Source organism: Caloenas nicobarica, chromosome 6 (genome assembly GCF_036013445.1).
Source record: "Caloenas nicobarica isolate bCalNic1 chromosome 6, bCalNic1.hap1, whole genome shotgun sequence".
Taxonomy (NCBI): Eukaryota; Metazoa; Chordata; class Aves; order Columbiformes; family Columbidae; genus Caloenas; species Caloenas nicobarica.
Window position 1 is genome coordinate 28810561 of NC_088250.1, and position 27522 is coordinate 28838082.

Consider the following 27522-nt stretch of genomic DNA (forward strand, 5'->3'; position numbering starts at 1 on the left):
GTCCCCACAAATCTTTCTTTTGAAGCTAGTAAAAAACCCCTTCTTTTATTACAGATTTCTTTTTTTTTTTTTTTAGGTATACATAAATATAGCATTCCAGTTTTCTAACATAGCTCCCAAAAATGACTGAATCTGTGCAGTTCCTCTGCCTGTTTCTCTGTCTCCCGTGGTAATCTGAATTTCCTGGCCATATAAACATATCAGACAGACAGAAGGAGGCCTCCAAGAGAAAAAGTTTCCATGAGCCTCTACTGAGGGAAAAGTGAGGGCCGTCTCTTCTGGTCGCAGCTGGCTACCAGTTAGCTCCTTCAGATTAGCCACATCCCATGCTGGCTTTTGACAAGCCAAGCAGCAAAAAAGATGATGGAGGGAACGGAGGAAGATGGGAAGTTGGCTTAGAGGCCACATCAGGGAGTGAAGGGCCCAAACACATGAGAAAGGGGAGAGAAACACATGGGAAATAAATCACAGAGAGGTGTGAGGAGCTGGGTGTGCTCTTTGGAATGTCCCAGGGAATAGCAACAAGGAGATGGATTATTGCAGTGGGACAGGGCAGGGGGCATGAAACATGAATCCCCAGCAGGTTCGTTCCTCATGAGAGACTTATTTCAGTGGCAGTGCACCACTCTTTCCACTGCCTCATTAGCCTCTGTACCTGTGACCAAAGCCCAAAACTAGCAACACGACAGCTGCTTTCAGGCAAATTGTTTCTGGGACCGTATCTGTGGCTCCTGGGAGGAACTCCTGAGCGCTACTCATGCTTCTCAGTCTCTTCATGCCTGCTGTGGGCACACAGTTGGCACCTGAAAACCCTTGAAAAAATGAATTTTTTTTTTCAAAAGGTTTGTAATATGTTTGTCTCCTTTTCACACTGCTGTATCTCACTTCAGTGTTTCCATAGCGTCCATAGCCCACTCCTTTGTGAGAGTCAGCCGAAAACTATTAGAATTGCCAAGCAATTCAGAACCAATTACTGTTACAAATGAAGCTGCTTTCTCACTGAAATCTTCATTAGTTTTGCAGGCACTTGCAGCTAACAAAGACAGAACAACAGAGAGTCTAAACCAGTTGTCTTCCACATTTCCAGAGTTTCAAATCTAGGAGCTCTATAAACTGCTTCACTTAGATGATTATCTCATTTTATTTTATTAGCAAGTACTACAAACGGCTCGCTCAGGGCCTGCAGTTGGGGCCAAATCTTGTCTTAGTGCTGGAGCTCTTGCCAATGGGTCCCCTGCAATGCAAACCTTTGCCCAATGCAACAACCAGCCTCAGCTTGCTTGCTCCAGCACCTCTGAAAGGTCCCAATCTCAGTAATAATCTTAAGGCTTTCAAGACAACATTTCATAGGCTAGTTTTGCCCACAGTCCCACAGCAGGAATCCAATATAAGAGCAGCAGGGCCGGTTCAAAAGCTATGATGAAAGGGGCAGCAAGTGCAGTGGTATGGCTCTTCGAGCAAAGTGTTAACATTTCTAGTAGGTGTTTGTCGTGGTTCCTAGCAGCTGAAGGAGATGTCCTGTGAATTAGGAAAGGTCAGGAGCAAGAAGGGGGAGTTTGCGGCTATGTGGAAGAGCAGCTGGTGGGGCGCAGGGCAGCCCTGGTTCTGTGCCCGTGAGCTGCGCTGCTCCGAGTCATGGCCGGGGACCCTGTTGAAGCTGCAGTTTGAAGCTGGCTGAGGGAAGCTGTGGGCAAAGTGCTTTTGCTTAGATGCTGGCACAAGGGTCTGCCTGGACCAGAGCTGAGGAAAGAGCTGGCTGGGGAATCTGGGCAGCTTTAACCCTTCCAGTGGGCCAGTGCCTGCAGCCAGCAGGCATCACCTGTGCTCTTCAGCACTTAAGAGCAGGGGGAAGGTGGGCGCTGTGGTCCCAAGAGGGCTGTTACTTCCCATGAGTGTTCATCTGAATTGTTCTTGCTAGAAATCAGAGGATAGCACATGTTGTGCTTTCAAGGCCTCTTACTATCAGAACTTGAAGAATCACGTTTCCCACTCATCCTTGTTGCCCTTGTGTCCCTGCCCATCACTGCTGTCCCAGTGCACTGGGGATAACTCAGGTTGGCACCTCTTGGCACTTTTCCATGTAAAGGTTAAGCCCATGGTTTAGGACTTCATCACCCACTGACCTCTCCATCCATCCACACACAGTTTGCTGGCTGGAGTCACTGCCCCTCTCCCCCAGCCAGGAAAGGCAGGTTGAAGGTGCGATATGTTACAGTTTCAGATTATAATTGATCTTCAAAGTGCACATTTAATGCTGCTAACCCACTTCAAAGAAAAGTGATACCTTCCAACCACCCTCTCCCATCTGATAGCTTTCTTGCACTGTTATTTTCCCTGAAGATTCGTTCCACAGCCTTATAGCTGTGTTGAGCATCTTAAGCCTCCTGGATTTCCAGGATCTCCCAACCTTCAGCTATCAGCTGCCTGAAATGCGGCCTGACCTGTTAGCTTGGCTCCCATACCCCAGTTTGATGGATTTGTTCAGCTTGTCCCTGATAACTTGGGTACAGTGGTTCTTCCAGATATAATGGGCTGGCCAGTATGGGAGCGCCAGACCTGACAGCTGTGGGCACTGTGGCCCTGATGGAACAACAAAGACTTTTCTGTTTCGGAGGCTGCCAGGCTGTCAATGTTCAAGCGGGGAAAGGATCGCTCACTGTTTCCTTCCCCTCCTTCTCCTTCAGTGAATACAATACTCCATTTTAAACATGCAAAACTCACTTTCTCCCCCCACAACTGAGCATCTGGGAACTTAAAACGGACTCCCCTAGTAAATAAAAAGAAGCAGCTTGATTAGTTTTATGGCAGCAAAAGTGGGTTAATCGCTAAAACCGCTTCTTACGCTGTCACGGTTCAGATAAATGGGTTTAGCACAGCAAGCAGCCGAAGGGCACGCATTAGCGGCTCCTTCTGCAGCAGAAGGGGAGCATGCTCAGCACATCGCCCCTCGGAGCCACCAGCCTGTGCCTGGGAAGCTGGTGGCAGACCTCCCACTGACTTCAGTGGAGCTGAGATAACGCTGTAAATAAATGTATCTGCTTCCAAAGGGTACGAGAGACAGATCAAACACAAGTGAGCTTTTCTCGCATCTAGTAACATCTTTTTCCTCTTTTTCCTCCATGGATTTCTACAGCATTAAAGTTTCATTAAAAAGAAAGTGAATTAAAAATTGCATTTCCATAGAGTCTCTGACCACATGCAGCCATATTGCCACACAAAAAGCATGCTTCTGCTTGACCCTGGAGATCTCACCATACCGGGAGAGGCACTTGTGACACAGATAGACTGTCCTCCCCGTCTTCACTGAAAGCAATAGATGAAATCTCTTTTTACTGACTGTAGCAACCAAGCAATTTCATGTGCATGAGAAAGAGAAGCCATTTGGTGTGGTTTTTCACTTCAGCAAAAGCATTCACACCAGCTGCAACCCTCAGCTCTGCTCCCAAGCCCTGCACAGCTTTTCCCTTGTCCCCCCTTTTCTCAGTACTGGTGCTGAGCAAGGAGATGCTGTCAGAGCAGCTCCATGGGCTGATGGGAACTGGCAGATGGTTGCTCTGAAGTATTTCCACAAACAGGGAAAAAACAAGAGCTTCCCAACCCACTGCAAGTCCCTTGTTACGGCTCCATCAGTAAGGCAACGTGCTTGAAGTGGAAACAAATTAAGCAAAGAGAAGGGATAGTTTAAAATAGACACTGAGGTCTCAAATCAGAGTCCTCATTGCAACTTTTTGTGTAATCTGAGTTTCCCTTCTCTTCCCCAATTGCTCAACTGTTGCTCATTTTACAAGGGGAACAGACTCAAGCGAATGTGGGTGTCAAGAGGATGGGACCAGACTTTTCAGTGATGCCCAACGACAGGATGAGGGGCAATGGGCACAGACTGAAACACAGGACGTTCCATCTGAATATGAGGAGAAACTTCTTTACTTTGAGGGTAACAGAGCACTGGAACAGGCTGCCCAAAGAGGCTGTGGAGTCTCCTCCCTTCCACCTCCATCATACTGTAGGTAAATTACCCCATATTCACTGGAGGGAGGAAGGGCAGAGCAGAGGAAGAGTGTGAGGCTTCACCAAGAAACTGGGTCCAAAATTCCTACTCAAACCAGCTCTTTCTCCACATGCTCATCCTCCTTTGTTCCCCAGCTCTCTCTCACACCATTAGTTCAAAACCCTGACATCTGAGCTTGCCTGTTTTTTTGTAACATCCTCCATGCACAACACCACACTACAGCATGGATTCCTCTAGGAATACACCCTTTGCTGACCATGTCTTTATAGAAAATATGGGGCAGTTCAGCTGAGGAATCATGCGTGCAACACTCACATCCAGGTCAAGCATCCAGAGATCAGCTCTTGCTGGAATCAATACTGTCTTTAATTAAGGCACCAGATTGCAAGCTCTTTAGAGAAAGAGGCCCCAGTTTTTCACTGCCTCCTATTTTTGTGCAAGCAAATAGGTGCAGCTCAGTGTTTTGCACAACGCTCATTCCATCCTGGCAATGCAACTGCAGCAGTTGCTACTTGCTCACAGCTGTGGAAACTGTGCACAAAGGGCTATGTGAGGGGTGAAGGGTGTGTGCTGGGATGGAGGGTCAGGTTTGGGGCTTTGAAATTCTCCATCACAGCTGCCATCCTGCCTGCTGGCAACCTGCATGTGATGGTCCCAGTCTGGGCTATCAGGGCGGGTTGGGGCCGGACGGGAACACGATGCCAGACCCTCGCTCACAAGGACTGGCGCATGCTCAGCAGCTGACACGGCTGCAGGGAGGTGGGAGTGCAGGGAGCATCTGTCAGAGCTGCCGGCTCTGCTGCAGGAGTAATAGTGTTGCTGCTCAGAGTAATGGTATTCTTGTTTTTAATTAGGGTTGGTATCACTGCTTCATGGTGAGCATCCTTACCGTGCCCACGCTGCTGCTTTCATCGTCTCCTCTTCATTTTCAGTGTATTTCTTAATTTCTCTTCCTTTCCAGAGCATAATTATACTGACAGTGTTCCAAAGCTCACAGTAAATTCCTCCCTGTCCTCAAGGCCCCCCAGTGCTGACCATGCCAGCACTTCCCTGGCCTCAGGTTAACCCCTGCACTGCCAGGATCTCTAGACCACTGATGAAGAAGATGCTTTAAAGACTCCATGTCCCTACTGAGTGCTTTCCCTTCCAGTACCTCTCAACCAATTTGAAGTGGATATGGAGCTATTATAGCCCAGAAAAAAAAAAGGTTGTTAGCAGAGGTGGGTTTTTTTGAAACAGCAAATATCAAAACATCATGCCTTTCTAGCCCTGGGAGATACAGAGATGTCACAACTCTTTGGGTACAGTATTATGTCACAGACAAAAGCTATTTTAGTTTCTCTTTCTCATTTTTAATGATATTAAATAGCATCCTCTCTCTCTCCTCAGGGTACGTTCTGGCTAATTCATATCTCACTGTAAATCAAAAACATTTCCACTAATCTCAACAAAGAGTGACTCAGTGGAGGGTAGGATTTTGGCCAGGTAATTAGGGCATGAAAAACAGTATGACCATGAGGCTTTGACATGCCTCTCCAATATTTAATAATTAAATAAACCCAAGATCCCTCCCACGTGTAAAAGCTACGTTGTTACCCAAATTAAATAAGCAAAGTCACTCTTAGATTCACTACTTTGTTACATGCTGATATCTGTGCTGATAGTAACATGGTCTGTTTCAACATGGTTTTTATCATGCTCCTCATCTGCAGAGGTTTGATGGTGTCTTCTGATAATTAGCGATATAGAACACCAGACTGCTCAGTTTTTAGCTATGTTTCCTTTTGAAAACAGGTTTATGTAACAGCACTGTCTGTCATCCATGTCCTTCTCCTCCCAGTCCCACCACTGTCACCTGCATCACCCAAATTTAAACTAATTGACATGGAGATGGAAATAGAGACCTGAAACGTATCAAGTGTCCACAGATTTCAGAGAAGATAAACGCTAGTAAGGACCTCAGGCTGCCGCACAGGCTGGAGGGAAGGGTGGGATGGAGATGACACTTCCCAAGCCTGGGAGAGCCCATACTGTAGCTCTACCTGTACACGAACCCATGGGAACAACACGTCTATGGTTTCACTGCTCAAGCTTTTTCATCTCTGTGCATGGTTTTTTTTCCCATCCTGCTTAACTTCTAAATGGAAAAGGCATCCTCCTACTGTGGGCTATAATCTCTATTATTTCCACAGGTCTCTGATAGGACCATAGGCAAGTGAATCTGTTCCTCTGGGTCTCTGTTCCTCCCATTGTGTTCCCTGTCAGAGCAGCAGTAACAACCCATTCCTGCCTTTCCTACCCCACAGCTGTGAGGAGCATAAACACAGTGAACATTGTGAGTAACCCTTATCTACCACCTCTCTTGCCTCCAATGCCAAATATATGTCTATGCTTACAGCAGAAGCGCCCAAATATTCTTACGCTATAGGTCCTCTCTTACGAGGTAAAGTATCTAACAGTGCCTGAACTAGCATGTACGTCCCTGCACAGATCATGTTGTCCAAGCAGGTACATGCATATGCTATGGGCCTTTTGGGACCTATACTTTACAGAGAAAGTGCATTTTACATGATGCTTATACATGTCAGCACTTCACACTTCCTCCCTCACCGCCCCTGCATTAGCTCGGGTTGGTAATTCACCGTTGCTTTGACATCTGGCAGTACAATCAAAGCAGAATCGCACTTAGCAAAGCTGCAAGGCAAGCAAATCTGTGTTTCCTTACAGCTTTGTCACCTCATCCTGTTTCACAGCAGAAAGTTCATAGCTGTCCCCGTGACAAAGCTCTTCTGCTACTAAGGGGATGGTTCCACATCAGGATTGCTCCAGCAGCAAAGCCAGTGTAAGAGGTTTGTCTGAGTTCAAGCCCCCACCTACAGACATTTCACCCCTTTCAGGTGTGCTAACTTATTTTTTTCTGTGGTTATGCCCTCAAACTTCTTTGAAGTGGATTTGCTTCTGGGGAAACTGTAATGTAGCATATCACACAGATTCAACTACTCTTAACTAGTTTTGCCAAACATGTAAGAGTATCTCTTTCTCTACGCTATAAAGTACTAATGAATGCAGTGAAGTCTGGACTTTCAAAACAATTACTAAAAAAAAAAGAAATGTCACATGTCATTTTGTATTTTTTGGATGGAAGAGGGGCTGATCCAGCTTCTACTAAATTAGGGTTTATTACTATGCTTCCTACTCTGTAAAAATATATATTTATTTCCAGACCAGAATGTGGACACAGGAACTTACTCTGCCCAGTACAGATTTATCAAGTAGAAAGGGACAGGAAAGGATTTAACGAGGACTAAGTTCAACCCTTCCCATCATGCCTGTTCATAGATGGGTTTTTAAGAGGCACTAAGTCATGAGATGTGGTTGTCCACCAGCACAACCACATCTAACTCTATCCCAGCTCTCCTGGTCAGTGCCCTCAGACAGGCAAATCCTTCCTAGTAATACGAGAAAGTCAGTGGGGCAACAAGGCAATGTATAAAACAGTTCTAGATCTGACAGGTGATTTTTTGGGATCCACTATCACTTCTGTTGAAAATGAAATAATTATTTTGGCAATAGCTGCTCTGTCACACTGTATGGAAAACAAACAAGCAAAGAAACAAAAAAACCCCTTGGAATTATATTGGAAAAACAAAGCGAGATAAATTTTAAATTTCATCCATTACCAGACTTTCTTGGTATCTGGCTGATTTTGATTCCTTCCTCTTCCCCACTCATGCCATGTCTTATTTCAGTCCATTAGATGTTGAGCAGTGTGGTGCTCCCACTGAGGGGCAGGACCAGGCTCCTACATTTGCTGTCTAGCTGTCAGTGCTGGCTCTGTTTTTCTTACTTCTTGTATTATCTGCTGTTAGTGCTTTGGATTTCTTTTCCCCTCTTTATTCCCAAATGCTGCAAGTACAAACCAGCTATCTGTAATCTTAGAGTCACTCCTTCATTTACAGAGCAGGCACCAACACATCTCTGAGATCTGTCTGCAGCATCCAAGGAAAAATCAATTCCAGACATATTGTATCAATTTCAACACTTTGTAGGAACTGGCAGAGTTTAAATCTCTAAGCTCTGTATGTCTTGAATCAACTTTGCCTTTCTCTTGCAGAGATGCGAAGGCAGAATAATCCTCCTAATTTTGAGGGAGTTTAATTCAAGTGTGCATCTGTCTAAAGAAATTACATAAATGTGTTGCTCCCAATTCACACAGTTTTTTCTGAGGAAGGGGGAAGATGTGACCACTTGCTTTTGGAGGCCAAATTTCGATATTTCTAATGAGTGACAGCTAACTTTGCCCTAGTCCCACATTCTTGAAGGGAATCACAATGGAGCAAAGGCTTACTCTTGTTCCCATTCACATCAGTAAAAAAGTTCCCATTGGTTTAAATTAGAGCATGAGCGATCCTAAAATATGAGTCAGAATTGCACAACCCAGCTTTCATTGGGTCAGGCTTGAAGGGTCTCTCTTAAACCACGGTCTGATACATACTCACCCAAGTTCCTTGCATGCAAAAGATATTGGTTTACCAAATGATGCCCCAAGCCCTGACTCATTCCTTCCTTAACCAAGCTCTCACTGCAGGACTGTAAATATTACCTAGGGAGCTTGAGATTTGTTCTTTCACCCCTATAGCCCCACCACCTTTTTTACTTCCATCCCCTAAGTCTTCTACTCTGCAAGGCACCACACTTTGCCCTGTGCCTTTGTAGAAACAGCAGAAGCAATAAACTTCCATTTCCCTCTACAAACATTATGAAACTGCTTAATTATTAAAATGTCTGTGTTGGTTCACTGGAGGAAAAAAGTGAAGCCCTGCATGTTCTAATTGTTTGTTTTCTTCTCAGCCTCCTTGGCATAGGGTTCGGTCCTTTTTTCTTTTTTTCTTTTTTAAGCTTAAGCCAACATTTCTCTAGTCTCAGCATTCAAAAAGTTCCTGATGAATTAAAGTGTTGAGGTTCAGCAACGGAGCAATAGAGACATGATGAGGGGAGGTGATCTCATTTTACAGTAACATCTGCAGGACATCTCCTGTCAATCTCTGGAACTGGAAGAATGCAGTTTGCCTTTTAAATCCCAAGAGTTACAGTCAAAAACCTTCTTGAATCTGTAGCTGAGCTACAAGCAATGTGTTAGGGCCAGAAAAATGACCAGAGGGCTGGAACACCTCTCCTGTGAGAACAGGCTGAGAGAGTTGGGGTTGTTCAGCCTGGAGAAGAGAAAGCTCCAGGGAGACATTATCGCGGCCTTTCAGTACTTAAAAGCGGCCTGTAAAAAAGATGGGGACAGACTTTTTAGCAGGGCCTGTTGCAGTAGGACAAGGGGTACTGTTCTTAAACTAAAGGAGGAGAGATTCAGGCTAGACATGAGGAAAAAATTTTTTTACAATAAGCATGGTAAAACACTGGCACTGGCTGCCCAGAGAGGTAGTAGATGCACCATTCCTGGAAACATTCAAGGCCAGGCTGAACGGGGCTCTGAGCAACCTGATCTGGTTGAAAATGTCCCTGCTCATTGCAGGGGGTTGGACTAGACGAGCTTTGAAGGTCCCTTCCAACCCAAACTATTCTATGATTCTATGTGTTGCAGAAAACATTTTCTAACCAGAAGTTAGTTGATGCTGCAATAACCTGTGGTTCATGAGATCTTTGTAGCTGCCGGGCCCCAGCAAGCCTCCTGCCAAAGAGCTCAGGCTCTTACCTCCTGCCCCAACGCCCTCCTGCCCATGCTGGGAGCTGCACGCAGGAAAGAGCTCTCAGGTCCCTCTCTTTATGAAAGCTGCCAGCACCAAGGTTGAGCCATCCTCTCTTTCTGGATTTTTAAGGCACCTCAGGCTGTGCCCCAGCAGATGGGCAGCACAAACATAGTTATTCCAGAGTATCTGAAGCCACAATGCAGGGGATCTGAGCATGCTTCATGGCTCTGGTCCAAGTGTCAGCCAGCCTGGGAAGAGGTCCAGACACACACAAGCTCAGCACAAATGGCCAAAGTCTTTTTTTCAGCCTGGAGAAAGTTGGCTTTGTGAAATATGTCCAGTGAAACCTGGACATATGGTGGCTTTAGCTGTAGAGAACTTCATGCACATAATCTGCCTTCCCGCACTTCTGTCAGTGACAGCTGGGAGGTCACTATAATTATCCTGAATTTGGATGCTGAGCAGCAGTGAGCACTTGTCTGTTTGGAGGATGAGAGAAAATTTGTTTGCAAACAGCATGTAGATTAATGTCTTCAAAGCATGGCTGCCCTTTCTGGCCTATAAGGACTGTGCACTGGGCGATCAGGCAGAAGATTAATGAAGTGGATACTCATCTCCTCATCTACCTGAGGTTTTGTTAAAGCTGAGCCAGTACACCCAATTAGTCGGCAGAATGTCCAGGCAGGATTAATTTGGGATAGAAGACAGGCTGGGCATGCTTCTCCTCCTCTGTTGGGGCTGTGGGTTGGGTTTTGTGTATGTGGGAGGTGGTGTGACCAAGTGGGTTACCAAAAGTCCTTTGAAGTGAGTATTCTTACTTGCTCTCAGCCGTGCATGCTCACTGTGCAAGCAAGGTACTGTAACACAGAGCAGCAGGATGGTATGGAGGAGGAGTTTTTTTCATTTTTGACTTGTAAGTGACCCATACAGCTAATTTTGGTCATTTATATGATTGTGTTTAGAGAGAATGTGTTGATATCTTGCTCTTCTAAACCGAGAGGGCATTTTTAGGATCTGCTAAGGCTCTACTCCAGTACTTTACCAATGCTTAAATGAACTATCTCATAATGACTCCTAGAGTACTGTGCAAAATCAGAAGAAGCTCCTCCAAACCATTTGCTATCCTGTCAAATAGAGGTATTTTCCATAAAATCTGGAGGGGTATAGAACTGTAAAGAATTGATTTATAGCAAACTGGAGTTCCTGCTTGGAGTTGGAGGACAGAAAGCTTTCTGGGTTAGTACAAAGCTCTAGAAAACAGAAGAGAGAAACACAGCTCTCTACCCTGATGTCTTCCCACAACAGTCCCTGGAGGAAAGTATTATTTATGAAGCATTGAGCCTGCAAATTAAATGAGCTATGTTATGTGATCTGTGTATTCAAGAATGGGATAACTTCTTACATGATACACGTGACACCGCAGGCTGCTCTTAGAGAAACAAGTGACACTCCTGGACCAAACTGCTTCTGTATTTCTGCTTTCCAGATCTTGCTGTTGTGCAGATATTAAAAGATGAAAAAGGTATGGGATACACTGTTCATTGTGCACTGCAGAGGAGCTCTTCCCAGTCACACAGAGTCCAGCAACCGGTGCTGCAGGGATGGAGTCACTTGTGCAGAGGAGAAGTAAAATGCCAATGGATTGGTTGGAAGAGCGAGATGGCACGCGTGCATTAAAGGGTAACTGACGTGGGAGAATATTTTAAATCATCGTAAGGCATTGCCGCCTGAACAGAAGATCTTCACTGGGCAGAGAAGGCGGAGCTGGAATTCAGGATGTATTTTGAAGCCATTATTGTTCATAACAATGCAGCAATAACCAGGTAATTGTATTTCTCCTCATGCTTCCCCCATGGTGAGCTTACTTGGCCCATCTACTGTTCAGAGCCCTGTGTCTAACACTGGCTGAAAGGTGTTCAGGGCTCTGAACACATCTGGCTGTTGCATAAGTCCCTAGCGACTTTAAACTAGTATTCATTCAAGACCAGCACGAGAAAGAACTTAGGTCACTCTGCTTTTCAAAAGAAAAAATGTCTCCTTACTTGGACAAGTCCAAGCAGACCACTCTTCTCCTTAGAGACAGAGAGTAAAACCCAGTTTAAGTAACTGAAGAGCACATGCAGTTCTAGTGACCTCTTGGGAAAGTTTTTTAATTGAAACTGGTCTATGTGTTGTTTATCCAAAACTGATTGTGTCAACATAAGTGCATTTTCTTTTCCCTGCAGCTTTTCAAAAGATCTTTTAATTACCATGGTTTGAGATAGTATTTGATAGCATCTAACAGCTGAACAATCCTGATCATCACCTCTGATTACAAGAGATTAGACAGGGTGGGAAACTTGAAGATTTGCCTTATTTGCGTTAGAGCTTTTATTCTTTTTATGCTTGATCCAGAGCCCACTGAAGTCCAAAAGAAAGTTTCCATTTCTTTTAGGCTTCAGTTCAATACCTTTGCCAATGGCCATTTAGTCACAGCCTGACTGCAAGTGTATGTAATCAAAACGAGCCTTGCAACTAGATGCTAAACAGTGTGAACAGCAGGAACTCAGGACAGACTTTCAAGCTGAAGAAAGAGGCTTCCCAGGTCACTCCTGAGGTACTTTGGCAGAGTGAAGACAGTGGCACGAGTGCTCAGCTGGTGGCATTGGTCTGGCACAATTTGCCCAGAGAGACTGGTTCTAAAATGACCTGAAAGCAGCAAATTTTCCCCTAACATACTCATTTTGATATTACTTGGCTGGACCTACAGTAACCTGGGAATGCAGGCTATTAAAGCTGAGGCATGTAGTCTCTGAAAAACAGCTTTTTTGTCCATTTTAGCCAGGTTTTGTTACAGACATTTAAATGGATGAACTACTACACAAAGTTAGTTGCTTTATTTTCCCCCCCTATTTTCAGGTATATTAACTTACTCTCTGCAATCCCAGTGGAACAGAAATCAAGCATCTCCTCATTAAAATTCAGAGCTATTAATTTTGGCATCTTCTGTAAAATAAGCAGCTTTATTTCAGATTGCACATTACCTACATTTTGCAACACAACAGCTTTACAGAATAGAGAAAGAAATATAGCAGTCAATAGTAGAGACAAAGAAAAGGTGAAAGGAACAGGTTGAACCTTTCACACACTGAGGTTTTTTGGGTAGGCAAGGCCTACATTGTCCTTGTGGCTCTTATTAACAGAACTAGGGGTTTAGGTTCAGAGTTTTTATTAGATTCGTTCCCCTAAACTAACTATCTAAAACATACATTTGAGGTCTTGATTTTTGTTCAAAATTACTAACTAGTCACTGATCACATCCTTAAAAACTGTTCTTAATGCTTATCAAATATGCAGGTTAGCAAGGAAACAAGACTCAGGTGACCTGGATCATGAGAGGAATCACTTAATTATTTGATGGAGATTTAAGGCAGGGAGAGAACTTGCTGGCAAGTTAAGTGTCTGTTTTGGAAGAAGGGAAAACACCAAGAAAGAACTGTATATCTAGTTTTTAATTATTTTGCTGATTTTCGTGCAAATGAAGCTTTTCTCACTGCTCCTGACTTATTACTATGAAGAGGCTTGGAGCACACACAGGTCTGTCGATTTTTTTTTTTTTTTTTTTTTTTTTTTTTTCTTCCTCCTCCTCAGGGCTACAGCTTCTGTCTGTCTGCATGCATGGTCCCATGCAAACTGTTCAGTCTAGCTGTCAAAGCAAAAATAAGTAACTGAAATGTCTGCGAGTATATTCAGTAAGTCTTCCTGCTCTGTAACTCTTCAGCTGATGAAATATTGATAACTGTGTGCAGCAAATCAGAATATGAAAGTGGTTTGTAAACAAATGTCAGCTCTTGCTGGTTACAATGCTGTTCTCCTAAGTGTGTATGTATGTGTGTGTATATATATGTTACCCAATTTAGCAACAGAGGTGGTGAAAACTATGTCCATGTGAGCTTGAAAAAGGTCTGTTGATTACCTTGCTGCTTTGCACGTTGCTTTGGGCTCTGGGGTTTCCTTTCCCTTCAAACTTTCACGGGTTGTTGCACCTCATGAATGTATGCAGACCAAGCAGTGCTCTCCTGCCATGATCCCAGCAAAGTATGCTGCCTTTTTAACCTCACCTGAGGGCTGCTCAGTTGTAGCCCAGTGGAGACTGAACAGCAATTCTGGCTCATGATGCGTTGTTTGTTCCTGCTCTACTCATCATGTCCTTGATCCTGTCAATGCTATCCCAACCTGAAGAATCACATGCATGAGAGGGAATGTTTTCTGAGGGCACATCACCTTATTCTCAGCTGAGTACCTATTTTTGGAGCGAAAGGGCTTTATAAATAATTTCAGTTATTCATCAAGACACACGATACTGATCGTAATATATCGTAATATATGATAAGTATCCTTTTGTCTTTATGGATAACATGGACTGCTCCTCCAAACGCAGCTTCCAGCTTTTTGATTGACTCTCCAGTTTGTTGGCTCCTGTGTCATTCTTCAAATGTAACATGTGAGATCAGTCACTGTTATCAACTCCAGATTAGCAGGGAGATTACTTCTGATGAGTGCAAACCATTCTTGGCACTTAACAATTTCTGTTTCAGAACATGGATTATCAGTTTCAGAGTCTTTTGAAGTGTTATCCCTGTGTCTTCCCTTGTGATTTGTGATATACAAACCACTGTGATAACAGGCTTTTGCAGGCGAGGTCTAACAATCATGAGGTTCCTGCCTTGCATGTTCTTTGTCATTGAATTTCCCACTTGTTCATCTGCACGTAGTATGTTGCCATCATATTCCACACACCTTCTCAGCCCCTTGTTTTTACTTTTTCCTTGGAGAGTACCTTTAGTTGGGGGGGAAAAAACCCATGTTTCTATTTTGGATTCGATTAATGTCTCAGGAGATTCGAAGAACACGTAACACTCTCTTGAGGAGACCCCAATACAAAAAATAGCCTCTCTAAAACAAAACTGTTTTCTGCACACCAACATACGTTCCCCTTCATAGGATGCTGGTTGGCTTGGAGTTTGTCTTGGGGATCTCACAGAAATTTATTCTCAGGTAGATTTATTTGGTGTACATGAAAGAATCTAGAAATGTTACTGTTATCCTATGGTCATGTTTCCAGTGATACTGAACCTGTAGTAATTCACTTTTTCAGTATTCAGATCTGGAATATTACTGTAGTTTTAGGCAGCACTTAAGAGGATGGCACATGAATTTGTGTGGGACTGACTGTAGGTGGCAACTGGATCTTTGGATGCTGCATCAGCTGGCTGTGCCAGTCTTCAGTGCTTATTTTGAAAGGTACCCACAGCCTCTTTCTTTAGAGCTTACGTTTGCAGATGGAATGCTTATGCTTCAAGCGACCTACAGAAAACTGTATATACTGCAAATTTCATCAGATGTCAACAGCAACATATAATTGAAGTGGCAACAGATGTATAAATGAAGATGATATTGTGGTATCCAGATTTCATTTTAGTAACCATCCTGAAAAAGCTATTGGCCTGGAAAGCTAGTACTTAAATAAAGAGATTATATTAATAGTAAAGCATGTAAACAAACCTGTCTGTTCCTGATCAAACCTATTCCTTAAACAGGAATGAGTCTCTTTGGATTGTACAGCTTTCTTTAAACTTCTCGCTGAGAGGGAATTTCTTAAAAACTTAATTCATTTGCAAAGATGCAGCACACACAAGTTGATCCATTCACATTTAAAACTGCAAGGTGTCCAGTCTTGGAGACCTGTGCAGTCTGAAGAACAGCTCAATATTGTTTCTTAAAGTACTGTCGGATCCTTGAGTGACTGCTGCAACAGAAACACAGACCGTTCAGTGGCTGAAGATCTTCTGCTTTTCCTCAAGAAGAGAGTGTGGGATCAGAGCCCTCCCCTCCTACACAGGTACCACAGTGTCAAAGCAGATGTTTCATCTGGTTCAGCTAAGCAATTGGTTTATAGAAAACAGCTCTGGTTTACTGTGGCTGCTCTCTGCTTTACACACTCTTGTAAGACTTGATCGGCTCCCATAGAGAAGCTGTTGTTTTTCTCTAGCTAAACATACTGTCCAAGAAAAAATGCTGTTGGTTACAGCTATATGTGATCCCATCTTCTCATTATGACCTTTTCTTAAGTATTTTAACTATGACTTTCTGACCGAGAAAAAATTAGATGCCACTTTGAGTGTGGAAAAAAATGTAGTTAGGTAGAATTTATTTTTAAATTAGAAACTCCACGTTGCAACTGGGAATCTCCAGCAAAGCACTGAGCAAACTGACACTCAGTAGGGAAACATGAAGAAAATTCTGGCTTTCCAGTGGTGATAGAAAATGATTTCTGCATTAACAGAATGTATCTTTCACTACTATTATCAGCATGAGTCCTCTTTCCCTAGACAGTCCAGATGTGGATCTGAGCTTTGGTTATAACACTAAATAAGGCAAGACTTGAACCAATTTGGTTTCCATTAATTCAATATGTTCCAAATAGATGTCACTTTAACATTCAACTTGTATTTCCTTTTCTTTTAATCCTGTTATTTCTGTCGATAACTCCAGGGTGTCTTTTTAGCTGACTTGACTCAGGGTGGGATCTATTGTCTGTGCTTGTGCCAGGAGTATGTGCTGTTTTCATAGGCTTCAAATGCATGGAATAGAGAAATTTCACTGAAGATATTATGGCATCCCTGATTTCACTTCCTTCGCTCAGCCTCTCCTGTCATAGTCTGATCTTTAGAGCTTAAATTACTAGAGACGGGAGACATATCCTTACACATCCTTACACAATCTGCACTGCTAACGGACACCAGACTTGTACATATGCTTTACTGAGGTTATGGAGACATCAATCATGCACTTCAGTTTCTGAATAACTCTGTAGGTGCCAAAAAATTCTAAATTTAATAACTGTGGAGTTGTTTAAGAAATGTAGCCTGAGCAGGTAACAGTGCCCACCTTCTTGGAGTTTTTGCTGTGATCTGTCAAGATTATTGAGAAATGAATCTGAGTGCATGTGCTGGTTTTGGCTGGGATAGAGTTAATTTTCTTCACAGCAGCTAAAAGGGGTCTACATTTTGGATTTGTGCTGAAAATAGCGTTGATAATACAGGGGTGTTATCGTCACTGCTGAGCAGTGCTTACGCAGAGTCAAGGGCTTTTCTGCTTCTCGCACCACCCACCAGTGAGTGGGCTGGGGGTGCACAAGAAGCTGGGAGGGGACACGGCCGGGACAGCTGACCCCAACTGGCCAAAGGGCTGTTCCACACCATATAGTGTCATGCTCAGCATATAAATCTGGGGGAAGAAGAAGGAAGGAGGGGACGTTCAGAGTTACAGGATTTTCTGACTTGGTGAAACTGCCACAATTTTGATGTGCTGCCAAATATCATTACCTTTGCAGTAAGGATATCAGCAATTGTAAGTAGTATCAAGGTTAGATAGTATGATTAAATCTGTTAAATATTATAGCTTTGCCTGTGAGAATTGGCATCCTCCCCTTCCCAAGACATGCTGCTTCCAATTCTGAAAGGAAATGGTGCTAATAAGCTGTATTATGAAGACATGTGACATCTTAATTCACTATAGCTACCTTCCTTTCACTACAGCTAGCTAATTGCAGGACCAGAGCTCTTGAAAATAAAGACTATATTAGTTGTAGACAATGCACAATTGTCTGATTACAAATTTGGCTGGCATGCACTGGCAAGAAATCCCAGGCCGGACAATGGACCTATGTTTTTGAGTTTTGTTCTGATTTTGCCAAATGGTATCACTGTGGTGTCTGTAATACGACTAGACCCTAATGCAATTTAAAATGCAATGTGGTATAGGGTCTGTCTTCACAATGTGGATAGACCCAAAGCAGTTTTAAATAGCAGTAGACTACTTGCAGGACCACAGAGTTCAGCATGACTAGATTTGCCTGGAATCTGTGAGTGGTTTTCTCAGCTCTCTGCTGTCAGTATCCAGATTTTCCACCAGCATCCAGGCAGATCTGGACCAGCAGAGGAATACTTCAAAATGTAATGCCAAGGGTGTTTGAGTGGAAACAGAAGTCAGCCCCACAATGTCATGTAGCCAGCCAAATGCCTCACAGCTTATTTTCTGCCTTCTAAAACACTAGCTTTTGATCCCTGACCAATTCTGAGCTGTGGTACATCGGGAAGAAAACATCTCCCCAGCTCCTCTGAAGACTCTTTGTTTTACTCTGATCACTTTGCTACCTACCAATCCCAACAACACAATTAGCCATCTTTTCACTCCTTCTTGAATACTGGGCTTTGAAGGTTTGATTTGAGACCAGAAATAGAGTTTCCTGTTCTATTCCCAGAGCTGTGTTTCTGAACGCTCATCCTTTACCATACTTGTCTATATATTACCCCTCTTCAGAAAGCAGCACAAAGTATGTATTTAAGAACATATGCACGCCCCAGGAATAAGATAAATCATTGGGAATAGATAATCTTTTTTCTACAGAAAAACCTCAACAAGAAGACAGGAAACGTTTTATCCTACTACTCTTTACACATGGCTTTGATTATTGGCATAAGACTGGCAGAGCTTTTGACATTCCAGCCAAACTTTAATGCAAGGGAAAATGTGGATTCTAACCTGTGCTACCTGAGCTAATAGCCAAATCCTAGAGTAGAGGCAAAAATTGCAGTTGTATCCAACATCAGCTGGACAACGTCAGTGTTCCATCTGGGGTGGAACTATCAGAGAAGCAGTGGGAATGGGACATGCAAGGAAATATTATCAATATTGGCTGATATATTCCCTTTTCAGCAACTGTAATAGTTGATATCTCAACAGCTGCACCTTTGTGCTTTTGCTCAATGCTGTGTACACTTCAGTCTCACTGACACTTTGCTATAAGCTGGAATATAGAGATATGCAGCTTGTTCAGAGTGACAGGCTGGAAAGCCATTTTGCCACAAGCTTTTCTTCCCCTTCAGTGCAGTAAGATGACTCTTTTAGTATGAACAGGCTTGACCTTTTGGCACCTGTCAAGAGCCTTAATGGTCACTTAATACATTGGTTTTGGGTGCACTGTCTGCTGCCTTCTGCTGAGTTGGAAGTACTTCCAGCATGGGCCATTGTAAGTCACCTGAACACAGATGATTTCTAAGTATATGTTTGCTTAAGGGCCTTGAACCGCTCATCCATGCACTTGCCACTCACTACTGAAGCACTGCGCTCAGCAGCATTGGAAGTGGTCCAGGGAGCTGCACCAAAAAACAGGCTGACATGTCATGTCCTTCCTTCAAGACAAGATCTTCCCAGCTCAGCCAACACATCTCACTTCAGGAGCTTTTTGCACTCTAACACTTCCTCTGTTATTCATCAGACGACTTCTCTGTCTTCGTGTCTTTAATTTGACAAACGCTCTTGTAGAAACCCCTAATGTGTACACTGTCCAGTCTCCTGTTTTTCATGATTGCTTCCGTAGATAATTACCAGATGATCCCTGTCCTGCAGACTTTATAATCTCTCTCTTCCTGCTATAGATGTTACTGCATGGTCGTAGACTCACACAGCACATTTATCTAGTCCCAGAATCCTGCAGCGTCTCTTCCACCTGACACCTGTAAGAACTGAACTACATGAAGAAGTGTTTGGGATGCACAACGTTGCATAAACTTAGGCCAGAACCGCGAGGCTTTTCATGCTACCCTTCATTAAAGCTTATGTCTGGAGGCTGAATTACCGCAAAACTTGCATAAAAGGGCAGATACATGGACTCTATAGAGGAAGAAGAGGTTGCGGGAAGAAATGTGTATATCTCAGATAGGTTCACTGACTGACCACATTTACTTTGGGGATCACATAAGCAAAATAGACTGTGAGAGCACACAACTCATTAAGATAATTCAGTGACTTTAAGTTCTGTACTTAAAAATCAACCTTTTTGCTAACGTAGCAACAAGACATATATAAAATTGTAAGTTAGAGAGGCAGGTGACGGTAGACACATGTATGTCTTCTGGTAAAACATCAAACAACTGTAACCTATTTTTGAATTAGTAACTTAGAGCATGTCCTACAGCACCACCTAGCAGGCTAATTTAAAAGTGGTCTATATCCCTTCTTCCCTGACTGTAACCACATGCTTATGCAAGAGAAATAGGGTGCACTTCTGTCTTCTCTCACCTTCCTTGGTGTAACAGCTGCTTCTTGAACCCAGAATCACACCAACATGGTGATTAGCAGAGTCTATGCTTTCCAGAACCATATCTATGATAAAGCTCTAAGAGAAATCATAGCGTAAATGTGATGTTGTGCCAGCCTCTTGAGTTTTTGCACAAGAAACCATTGGTTTCTATACATCTCAAGCTGGTACAGAAGGCAGAAGCACCTTTCAAAAAGTCAGGCTGCACAAACCTATTCAACCTTCCCTCATATTCACCAGCAGGATAAGTAGGTCTCAGTGACTCTCAGGCGTTCAAAACCCATCAACACTCTGTGTTTTGGTTAGTGAGTAGCCTGGTCTCCAGGTGTCCATCATCACCTGAATGCACTTCTTCTCTGTGCCTCTGCATGAAATATGAATGTCAGTGCTGACTTACAAATGATAAATTTTGGCAGATGATGAAGCTACATGCTGAGGTTGCACACCCATGGGTATAACAGCTCCCTATCCTGTTATAAAGGGGGAGATTAAGCTCTCCTCTCCCTTTTTTTGTTGTGTGTTATGTTTTGGTGTTTTTGTTGTTTGTTTGGGTTGTTTTTTTCCCCCCCTCCCCTGGCTGCCTCCCATCTTGTTACAGCCCTAGTACATTTCAGACTTTTCAATTATCTCATCCGCCTTGCTAACCCAGTAGAAAATGACCCCTTTTTTCCCCCATTACTATGCTTTCTGCTGATAGTGAGTGAAAAGCAGTGTACAAGAGTGTCTGATGGATGCCAGATCTGGCAAAAAAAGTGGTTCAGAGGGATACAGAGAGGTTGGGAAAGTGGGATCTTTCCTCTGATTTCTCCCTTTGGTTGGTAGCAAACGGTTCATCTGCCTTGCCATATTGCATAAAACCATAACCTAAGGCTAGAACTGTGCCCTCTCATGAAGGAGAGTGTTTTCTTAGTAATTAGCAACTTTTTTATTGGAAGTTAAAACGAAGGCTGTCATTATGAGTCTCTGCTGACAACAGAGAGGGATGCTGGCTATGCCTAACCAGGCCTGTTTAGCATTTCTAAAATGCAGGGGACAAGCAGCAAATCACCTAGTAGGAAAAAAAAATATAAATATCTTCACTATAGTATTTTCATATAAATCACGGAGGAAGGCCTGAATTTGAATGAAAGCTCCTAAGTAGTCAGTTTACGATCTTAATCTTTTTATATGAAAGCAAATCTCAGGCCAAAAAGGTCTAGGAACTAAACCTTTACTGCTCGGACATGCCTCACTCAGGGGCTGCTACAAAGATATATCTGTCAAAATTAATCGAAGTAGATAATAACCATGGCTTGCTTTTGTTTCTATTCTGCTCTCAACCCACTACAAAGCATTGTTTCCATTTGGATTGTGAAAAATGGCTACCTAACGACCGCCTGGTGCGGAGGGACGTTTTAAAATAACCGAGCACCAATGCATGCCTCTACTGTATCCACTACCTAAATAAAAACCGAAGCTGCACAAAAGCTGTTTTGTGTCCTTGTTTTGCAAGGACTGCAGAACTCCAGGACAAGGCTGCACTCAGCGCAGCTGTGCCCTGGGGGCCGGTGCCGGCCCGGGGTGCTGCTCCACCACCCTCTGCCCCCGCAAAGCGGCGTGGCCGGGACCAGCGCACACCTTGCCGGGGGCCGGCTTGCCCGGGGTGCTGCTCCACCACCCGCTGCCCCCGCAAAGCGGCGTGGCCGGGACCAGCGCACACCTTGCCGGGGGCCGGCTTGCCCGGGGTGCTGCTCCACCACCCGCTGCCCCCGCAAAGCGGCGTGGCCGGGACCAGCGCACACCGTGCCGGGGCCTTCTTGGAGTGCCCGCGTTGTGGAACAAATCTATATAGGATTACTGAGAAACTGCACCGGGCAGATTGGGATAAATTGTAGCTCTAAAGAAAATAAAAACCCCTGCATGTGTTGTTTTCCTGTGACAGAGAAAACAAATCCTGTGTGACGGATGCTAGTTATGCCACTTACTGCCTCCTCAGTAAGCGTTCCCGCGCTGCAGTGGAAAAGCTGTAGCAATAGTACTTATGTATTTTGCAGGAATAACACTGGGAGATGCAGCATGAAACACACGGGCAGGCAGTGAACCCCTGACTCGGCAGGGAGCCCGTCCCTCCCCGGGTGTCGCCCAGCGAGGCGCGGCCCCGCCTCCTGCCCGGGGCTGGATGTGCCCCCGCGGGGGCTCTGCCGCTGTCACCCGTGGCCACGGCTCGGCCGGGGGCTACAAAGCCTTGACAGCGCCGCCAGCCCAGGCCCCAGAGCCACCGGCCCCGCTCCGTGGCGGCGGCGCCACCGCGCCCGCCCCCGCCCCTTCCGCCCGCCGGAGCCCGCCCGGGCCGCGCCGCGGGAGCCTCGGTAGGTGCGGGCGCGGGGTCGGGGAGGAGAGGCCGTGCTGGGCCGGGCCCGGTGCCTCCGAGGGACCCGCTGGAACCGGCCCTCAGCGCCCAGAGCACGGCGCGGCAGGGCAGGGAGGGCCGGGGAGCGCTGCCCCCGGGGCCTGGTCCCGGGGCCGGTCGGGGCCTCCCGCGCCACTCGCGGGAAGCCCTTTGTAGCCGCACCCGCCTGGCACGTTCGTATTTTTCAACAAGCGAGCCGGGAAATCCTGAGCACTGCGGCGGGTCCGGCCCTTGCTGCGTTTCCTGACCCGCAATGTTTTAAGTTGGGCTTTCCCCGCAGCTATATGCAATTAGGAAAAAATAAATTTATTCAAATGTTAGGACAAAACCTGCCCAGATATCCCCCGTTTTGAACTTCAGCTATTAAAATTCTCAGACTTAAGTGAGAATGAGAGCCCATAACACCATAGAGAGAGATAGTATTTCGGCATTTGGGAGAGCTGACCTTATAAACGTTCTTGTGGATTTATGGGAACTAACTAAATGATCAAGTTTGCACGGTGTGGTCTGTATAAATTGCTTTGTAGTTTCTGGTTGCCATAAATTGCACCAAGTTTATCGATAAAGATAGATGCCATATGTAGTTAGGGCTGCAGTGGGATTTTCCGCAGGAGCTGACAGTCTGCACTGACCCTTGGGGAAGATTTGAAAGCACAAATGCTAACAGGTATCGAGGGTAATTTTCCTTTTATTTTAGTGAGTGTTGACTATGATGAGAAAATGAATACTCTGAGGCATTTCTTGCTTATTCTTGCATTAGGTATGTGGTGGGACTGTTCAGCATAATCCAGGCAAGAACGCAGCCTGGGCTGCGAGGGGTCTGTCTACAAAGGTTTGAAACCGTGCCTGCACAAAGCACAATTTAGTTTAAAGAAAACCACCAAAACTTAGCAACTGTTACCATTTTTATGATTGAAGCAGGAAAAAAGTTAGTCTTAATGCATTGAGGTGTATCCTGCCATTATGGCTGATGGGGAGAATCATAGAATACCAGGTTGGAAGGGACTCAAGGATCATCTGGTCCAGCCCTTCTTGGTAAAAGCACAGTCTAGACAAGATGGCCCAGGACTCTGTCCAGCTGAATCTTAAAAGTGTCCGGTCTCGGGGAGGTGTAGCGCAGCAATTCCTGCCCTGCTTTCCCGCGGTTCCCCCGTGGGCTGCCAGCTGCCCACCTGTTCAGGTGGAGTGTTCCACATCCCGTGTGCTTGGCAAGCACCGTTTGATCATGTAAGAAAGGAGAGTAGACTGGTTTTCAGCATGGTCTGTCCTTCCCCGCGCTGGCGTGGACATAAACTGAGGGCAGAATTTTCTCCTCGCAGTGTTGCTAATCTTAAAGGATCCGTTAGGCAGCCCGAATGAGAGCGCTCAGTCTCCAACGTGAGTGGGAGGAACTTGGGAAGTTCTTGGCTCAGCTTCACGTGTGGATCAAGCGATAGTCTTCATACAATCATCCCCTTAGAAGTGCCGTCCCCCCACTGTAAATGGCATGGCCTTTTCAATTAGATCTAGGCTACCAGATTTGCCAAGGGGTCATTAACTCCAAAGAGGTCATTTGGGTTTAGTATTACCATCTTCTGGTTTTTAGCTCTATTATCAAGGAGGTTTTCCCACCAAAATCGGTTTTCCTCCAAGCTCTTGGCTTTTTAGCATGTTTTTCTTAAATCATTTTGTCAAACAAATCACCACCTCCAGTCCTCAGCAGAATGTAAGAATACCACCACTTATTACACTAAGAAACACAAATTATTGTATACTTACATGCATCATTGTTTTTATTAAGCACTCAGTATGTGTTCAGTGCAGTATAAACATTAAACAAGATTATTCTTCGCGTGGTGAATTTAGAGTCTGAAAGAGCTTCACAGGAAGGAGTAGTAATAACATATCATTAAAACGCCGCCTTTAGTTTAATCCCTTTTTGTTTCCCTGTGGTTAATACTCATTTGCAGTTGATCATGACTGGTATATCCTGACATGTCACACAGTGCTGGTTGACGACGTTACAGCCCGCAGTTGTCCACTCCACCCCTCCGCAGGAGGGTCTTGTTCAGCGGGAGTGGAAGCAGAGCCTGTGTGTTCGTGTTTCAGCAGCTGCGCTACAAAGCCCCGCGTAGCTGAAACCCACTGCCGATGGGGCTCTGCGCTAAGACCTTAGTTGTTGTATCGAAGCACGATTTCCTTCTGCCACCTCGGCTTCCTGTAAGGACAGCTGGAAACACCAATGTTTTCAACAGCTGCAGTGAGATTCTCTGAAGTTCGTCTGTTAAAGCCCTGAGGGAAGAGACATTGAAAGATGCAAATGGAACAGGGGCATCCAATTGTCACTGTCTGTTGGATTTCAGTGCCTAATTCACTTTCATATCTTTATAGTAGCATAATTTTAGGGTAGAATTCTGTGACCAATGTTGATGTGGGGTTTTCAATGTATTTGTTTGGTTTTTTTAAGAGATTGAATCTTTCCTGGGCAGAGTACGTCATATGGCTTGGGCTGTAAAAGGAACCGATGCTCCCCAAGGGAAGCAGGACTCCTGAACTGAAGGAGTTGGCAGGTTTGAAAGTTTTTAAGTTTATCTGCTTATTTATAGAGTCACAATGCAGTTGTCTGCCCTGAAACAATTTCTGTTCCCATTTCTGCTCTGAATTGCATGTATTATTTGTCAGAGAAATGACTTCAGAGACAAATTTTTAAAAGTAGCCAGTGAAAGCACAGCTTTTTGCTGAGTAAGCTAGAACCGTTGACTTGAAAACACACATACTGTTCTTTTTTAAACAGCAAGGTTGGCTATCCATTAGAACAAACTCTAAAGAAAAATTCTGTCTCCTGAAATTTTCATAGCAAAATGTGATCCTATTTTAGAAGCTATAGTCAAACTCAAGTTACTGAATTTAGTAGTGAGGTTACTGATAAAAATTTTTGGAGCTATGCTGTAGAGAAGGTTAGTGTAGATTAATTGTTTCTTTCTGGCCTTAATATCTGTGTCTGTAGTGGATTGCAACAGTTAGGATTGTGCTGGCAAGGACTAGACAAGTATGTTGGGTAAATACAGAACATGTATTGATTGCTGGGGGAAGGAGGAAGTATAGTGGCTTTATTATTGTCTTCATTGTGGTAAATTGATTTACTGGAGGAGAGGGAGAAGTTAATTCTTCGTATCAATCATACTATATTCTGAGGCCCCAAAATTAATTAGTATCACCTTCTCTGTAAAGGTGGTTTTTGTTTTGTTGATGTAAAAGAGAGGATGTTGCTTTGATTATTGTGCTATGCTTCTTCTCATGTTTTTTTGCTTTGTTTATTTGGGTTTTTTTTGTGGTGTGTGTTTTTGGGTTTGTTCAAGTGGGTTTTTTGTTTGCTTTGGTGTTTTTGGTATTTTTGTTGGTTTGGTTTGGGTTGGTTTTTTTAATGCTACAGAGATGAGACCCATTTATGCCCACTTTAATTCCTGATTTTGTGTTACAAACAGGTTAGGATTTGACTATGGCAGTGCAGTTCCTGTGGAAGGCATCTGTGTGGTTAAAGAAGCGCAAGATCCCTCTGTTGGCCGTTTCTTGCGTGGGACTGTTTGGCGCGAACCTCTCCTACCATGTGTTCCCTGAGCAGACGTTCAAACTGCTGCATGAGTGCTGGTCAGAGGGGCAGCCAGCTGAGCTGTCACAGAGGCTCCGTGGTGTCTTTCAGGGTGTCCTTCAAGATACTGGTGTAAAGTCTACTGACTCCTTTCGAGCCTTTGCGGCCTCTGGCTTCCACCCCGTGAGCGCTGGAATCCCCTGGCTGCCCGCAGGCTCTTGGGTGGGCATCCCGCTGAACTTTGAGAGCACAGCTGAGGATAAGAAAGGAATAGTCAACCACATTGTTGTGATCAATGGCAAGGAAGTGGACTGGAAGAGCAATGAAGGGGTTGCTTTGACAGAAGCTCTGACATTTTCACTTGAAGCTCAGAAGTTTGCAATTGCCAGAGAAGTTGTGTATTTGCAGAACAGCAGCCCTGTAGCAAGTGCAATTGTGGCTCCAGCTTGTTTAGCTGGTACGTTTCTTTGTGGGAAAGGTTTACAGCTATTTCTGGGTTTACCTCCTGGCCCCACAATACTTCGCAGCGTCTGTAACCTCATAGCTGCCGCTGCTGGATTAATGTACTATTACGTTTCTTATGACGCTATGATCTATCACCTGGACTGCAAGGCTGACAGAAAGGCAGCTACTGTTTCCAAAGACTATGCCAGAGGTGGGGTTGAATTTTATGATAAAATCTTGTCCCGCAACAGGATACTTCGTGGTCTGATGGGCAAACAAGGGATGAAAATGTATGCCCCAAGTGGTAACCTTTTCCCTAGCCACTGGTTCAGAATAAAGTATACCCCATACACTTACCGAAGAGATTTGTTAGTTAATATTTTAAGAGAGCTCCAGGCACAGGAAGGGAGTGCTTGAATTTTAAACTTGTGAATTATGTATTCTCTTGAAACACTGCTGTGCTGCTGCTTTTTTTTTTTCCTCTGTATCTTCTTTAGAATTTTGGGGTTTATTTTTGCATATAGTTTGGAAAGAGTTATTGCACTTTCTGTGAATAGAGAATTCTCTCTTAAAATATTAAAGACTCACTTCAAAAGTGCTCTGTTCTGTGTGCATCTCAAATCACAAGACCGCTGAGGAAGGGAACTTCTCAGATGCTGATCTGGAAGTTTTGCTGCTCAGCTTTGACTTCCTGCCGGTGCAGTCTGGAAAATGGAAATGGTGAAGTCTAACTGAGAGTTTGGGGAGCATTATAATTTAAAGTGGGGTATTTGTATCTTTGCTGTTCTTCCTATGGAACAACCCAAAGATGTTTAAAAGACTGGTCAGCCTGTATGGTGCAGTTAGAGAAACACCAAGACAGTGTTTCTGTTTTCTTTTTAAGTTCTTTTACCATGTAAATTTTTATGCTACAATCACCGTTCTTCAGTAGGGCACACTAGTCATGCTGCAGTTCATACTGGTACAGCTAGATTATTACCAGCACCTGAGTCATTTAGCTTCAGTCTAGTTCTGCTTTCTACATGACATTGTGACTGCAGCAGGTATATCTTGAGTACTTCCCAGCAGTGGCCGTACATAACATGACTGTCATGGGTTGGTTGTTTTATCACAAGTAGGATAAGCATGTTCAGGGGAGGGTTTTCTGTTTGCTTTGGTATGGGTTTTGTTTCATTTAAAAATAACATGCTTATGTATGTCACCTTTTATGTCAAAGAATGCAGGATATAAGAAATCAGTCTGGTATTTGGTGCAGAAGCTGGTGAAGTC

At 44.3% G+C, this 27522-nt stretch overlaps 1 protein-coding gene across 5 annotated transcripts in view; it reads left to right on the plus strand.

Annotated features, from left to right (window-relative positions):
• The first annotated feature begins 22031 nt into the window (after positions 1-22031).
• TMEM177 (transmembrane protein 177) overlaps positions 22032-27522 on the plus strand; it is a 39239-nt gene continuing 33748 nt past the window's right edge. For 2 of the 5 annotated variants that reach the window (XR_010606408.1, XR_010606409.1), the window contains exon 1: positions 22136-22200. Coding sequence is in view for 3 of the 5 variants with exons in the window: in XM_065638057.1 (XP_065494129.1) it covers positions 25720-26670 (951 nt within the window). In the remaining 2 variants the exon portion in view is untranslated. Of the gene's footprint in view, positions 22201-24687; positions 24791-25705; positions 26831-27522 lie in introns of those variants that run through there. The other 3 variants (XM_065638057.1, XM_065638058.1, XM_065638060.1) reach the window with 3 other exon arrangements.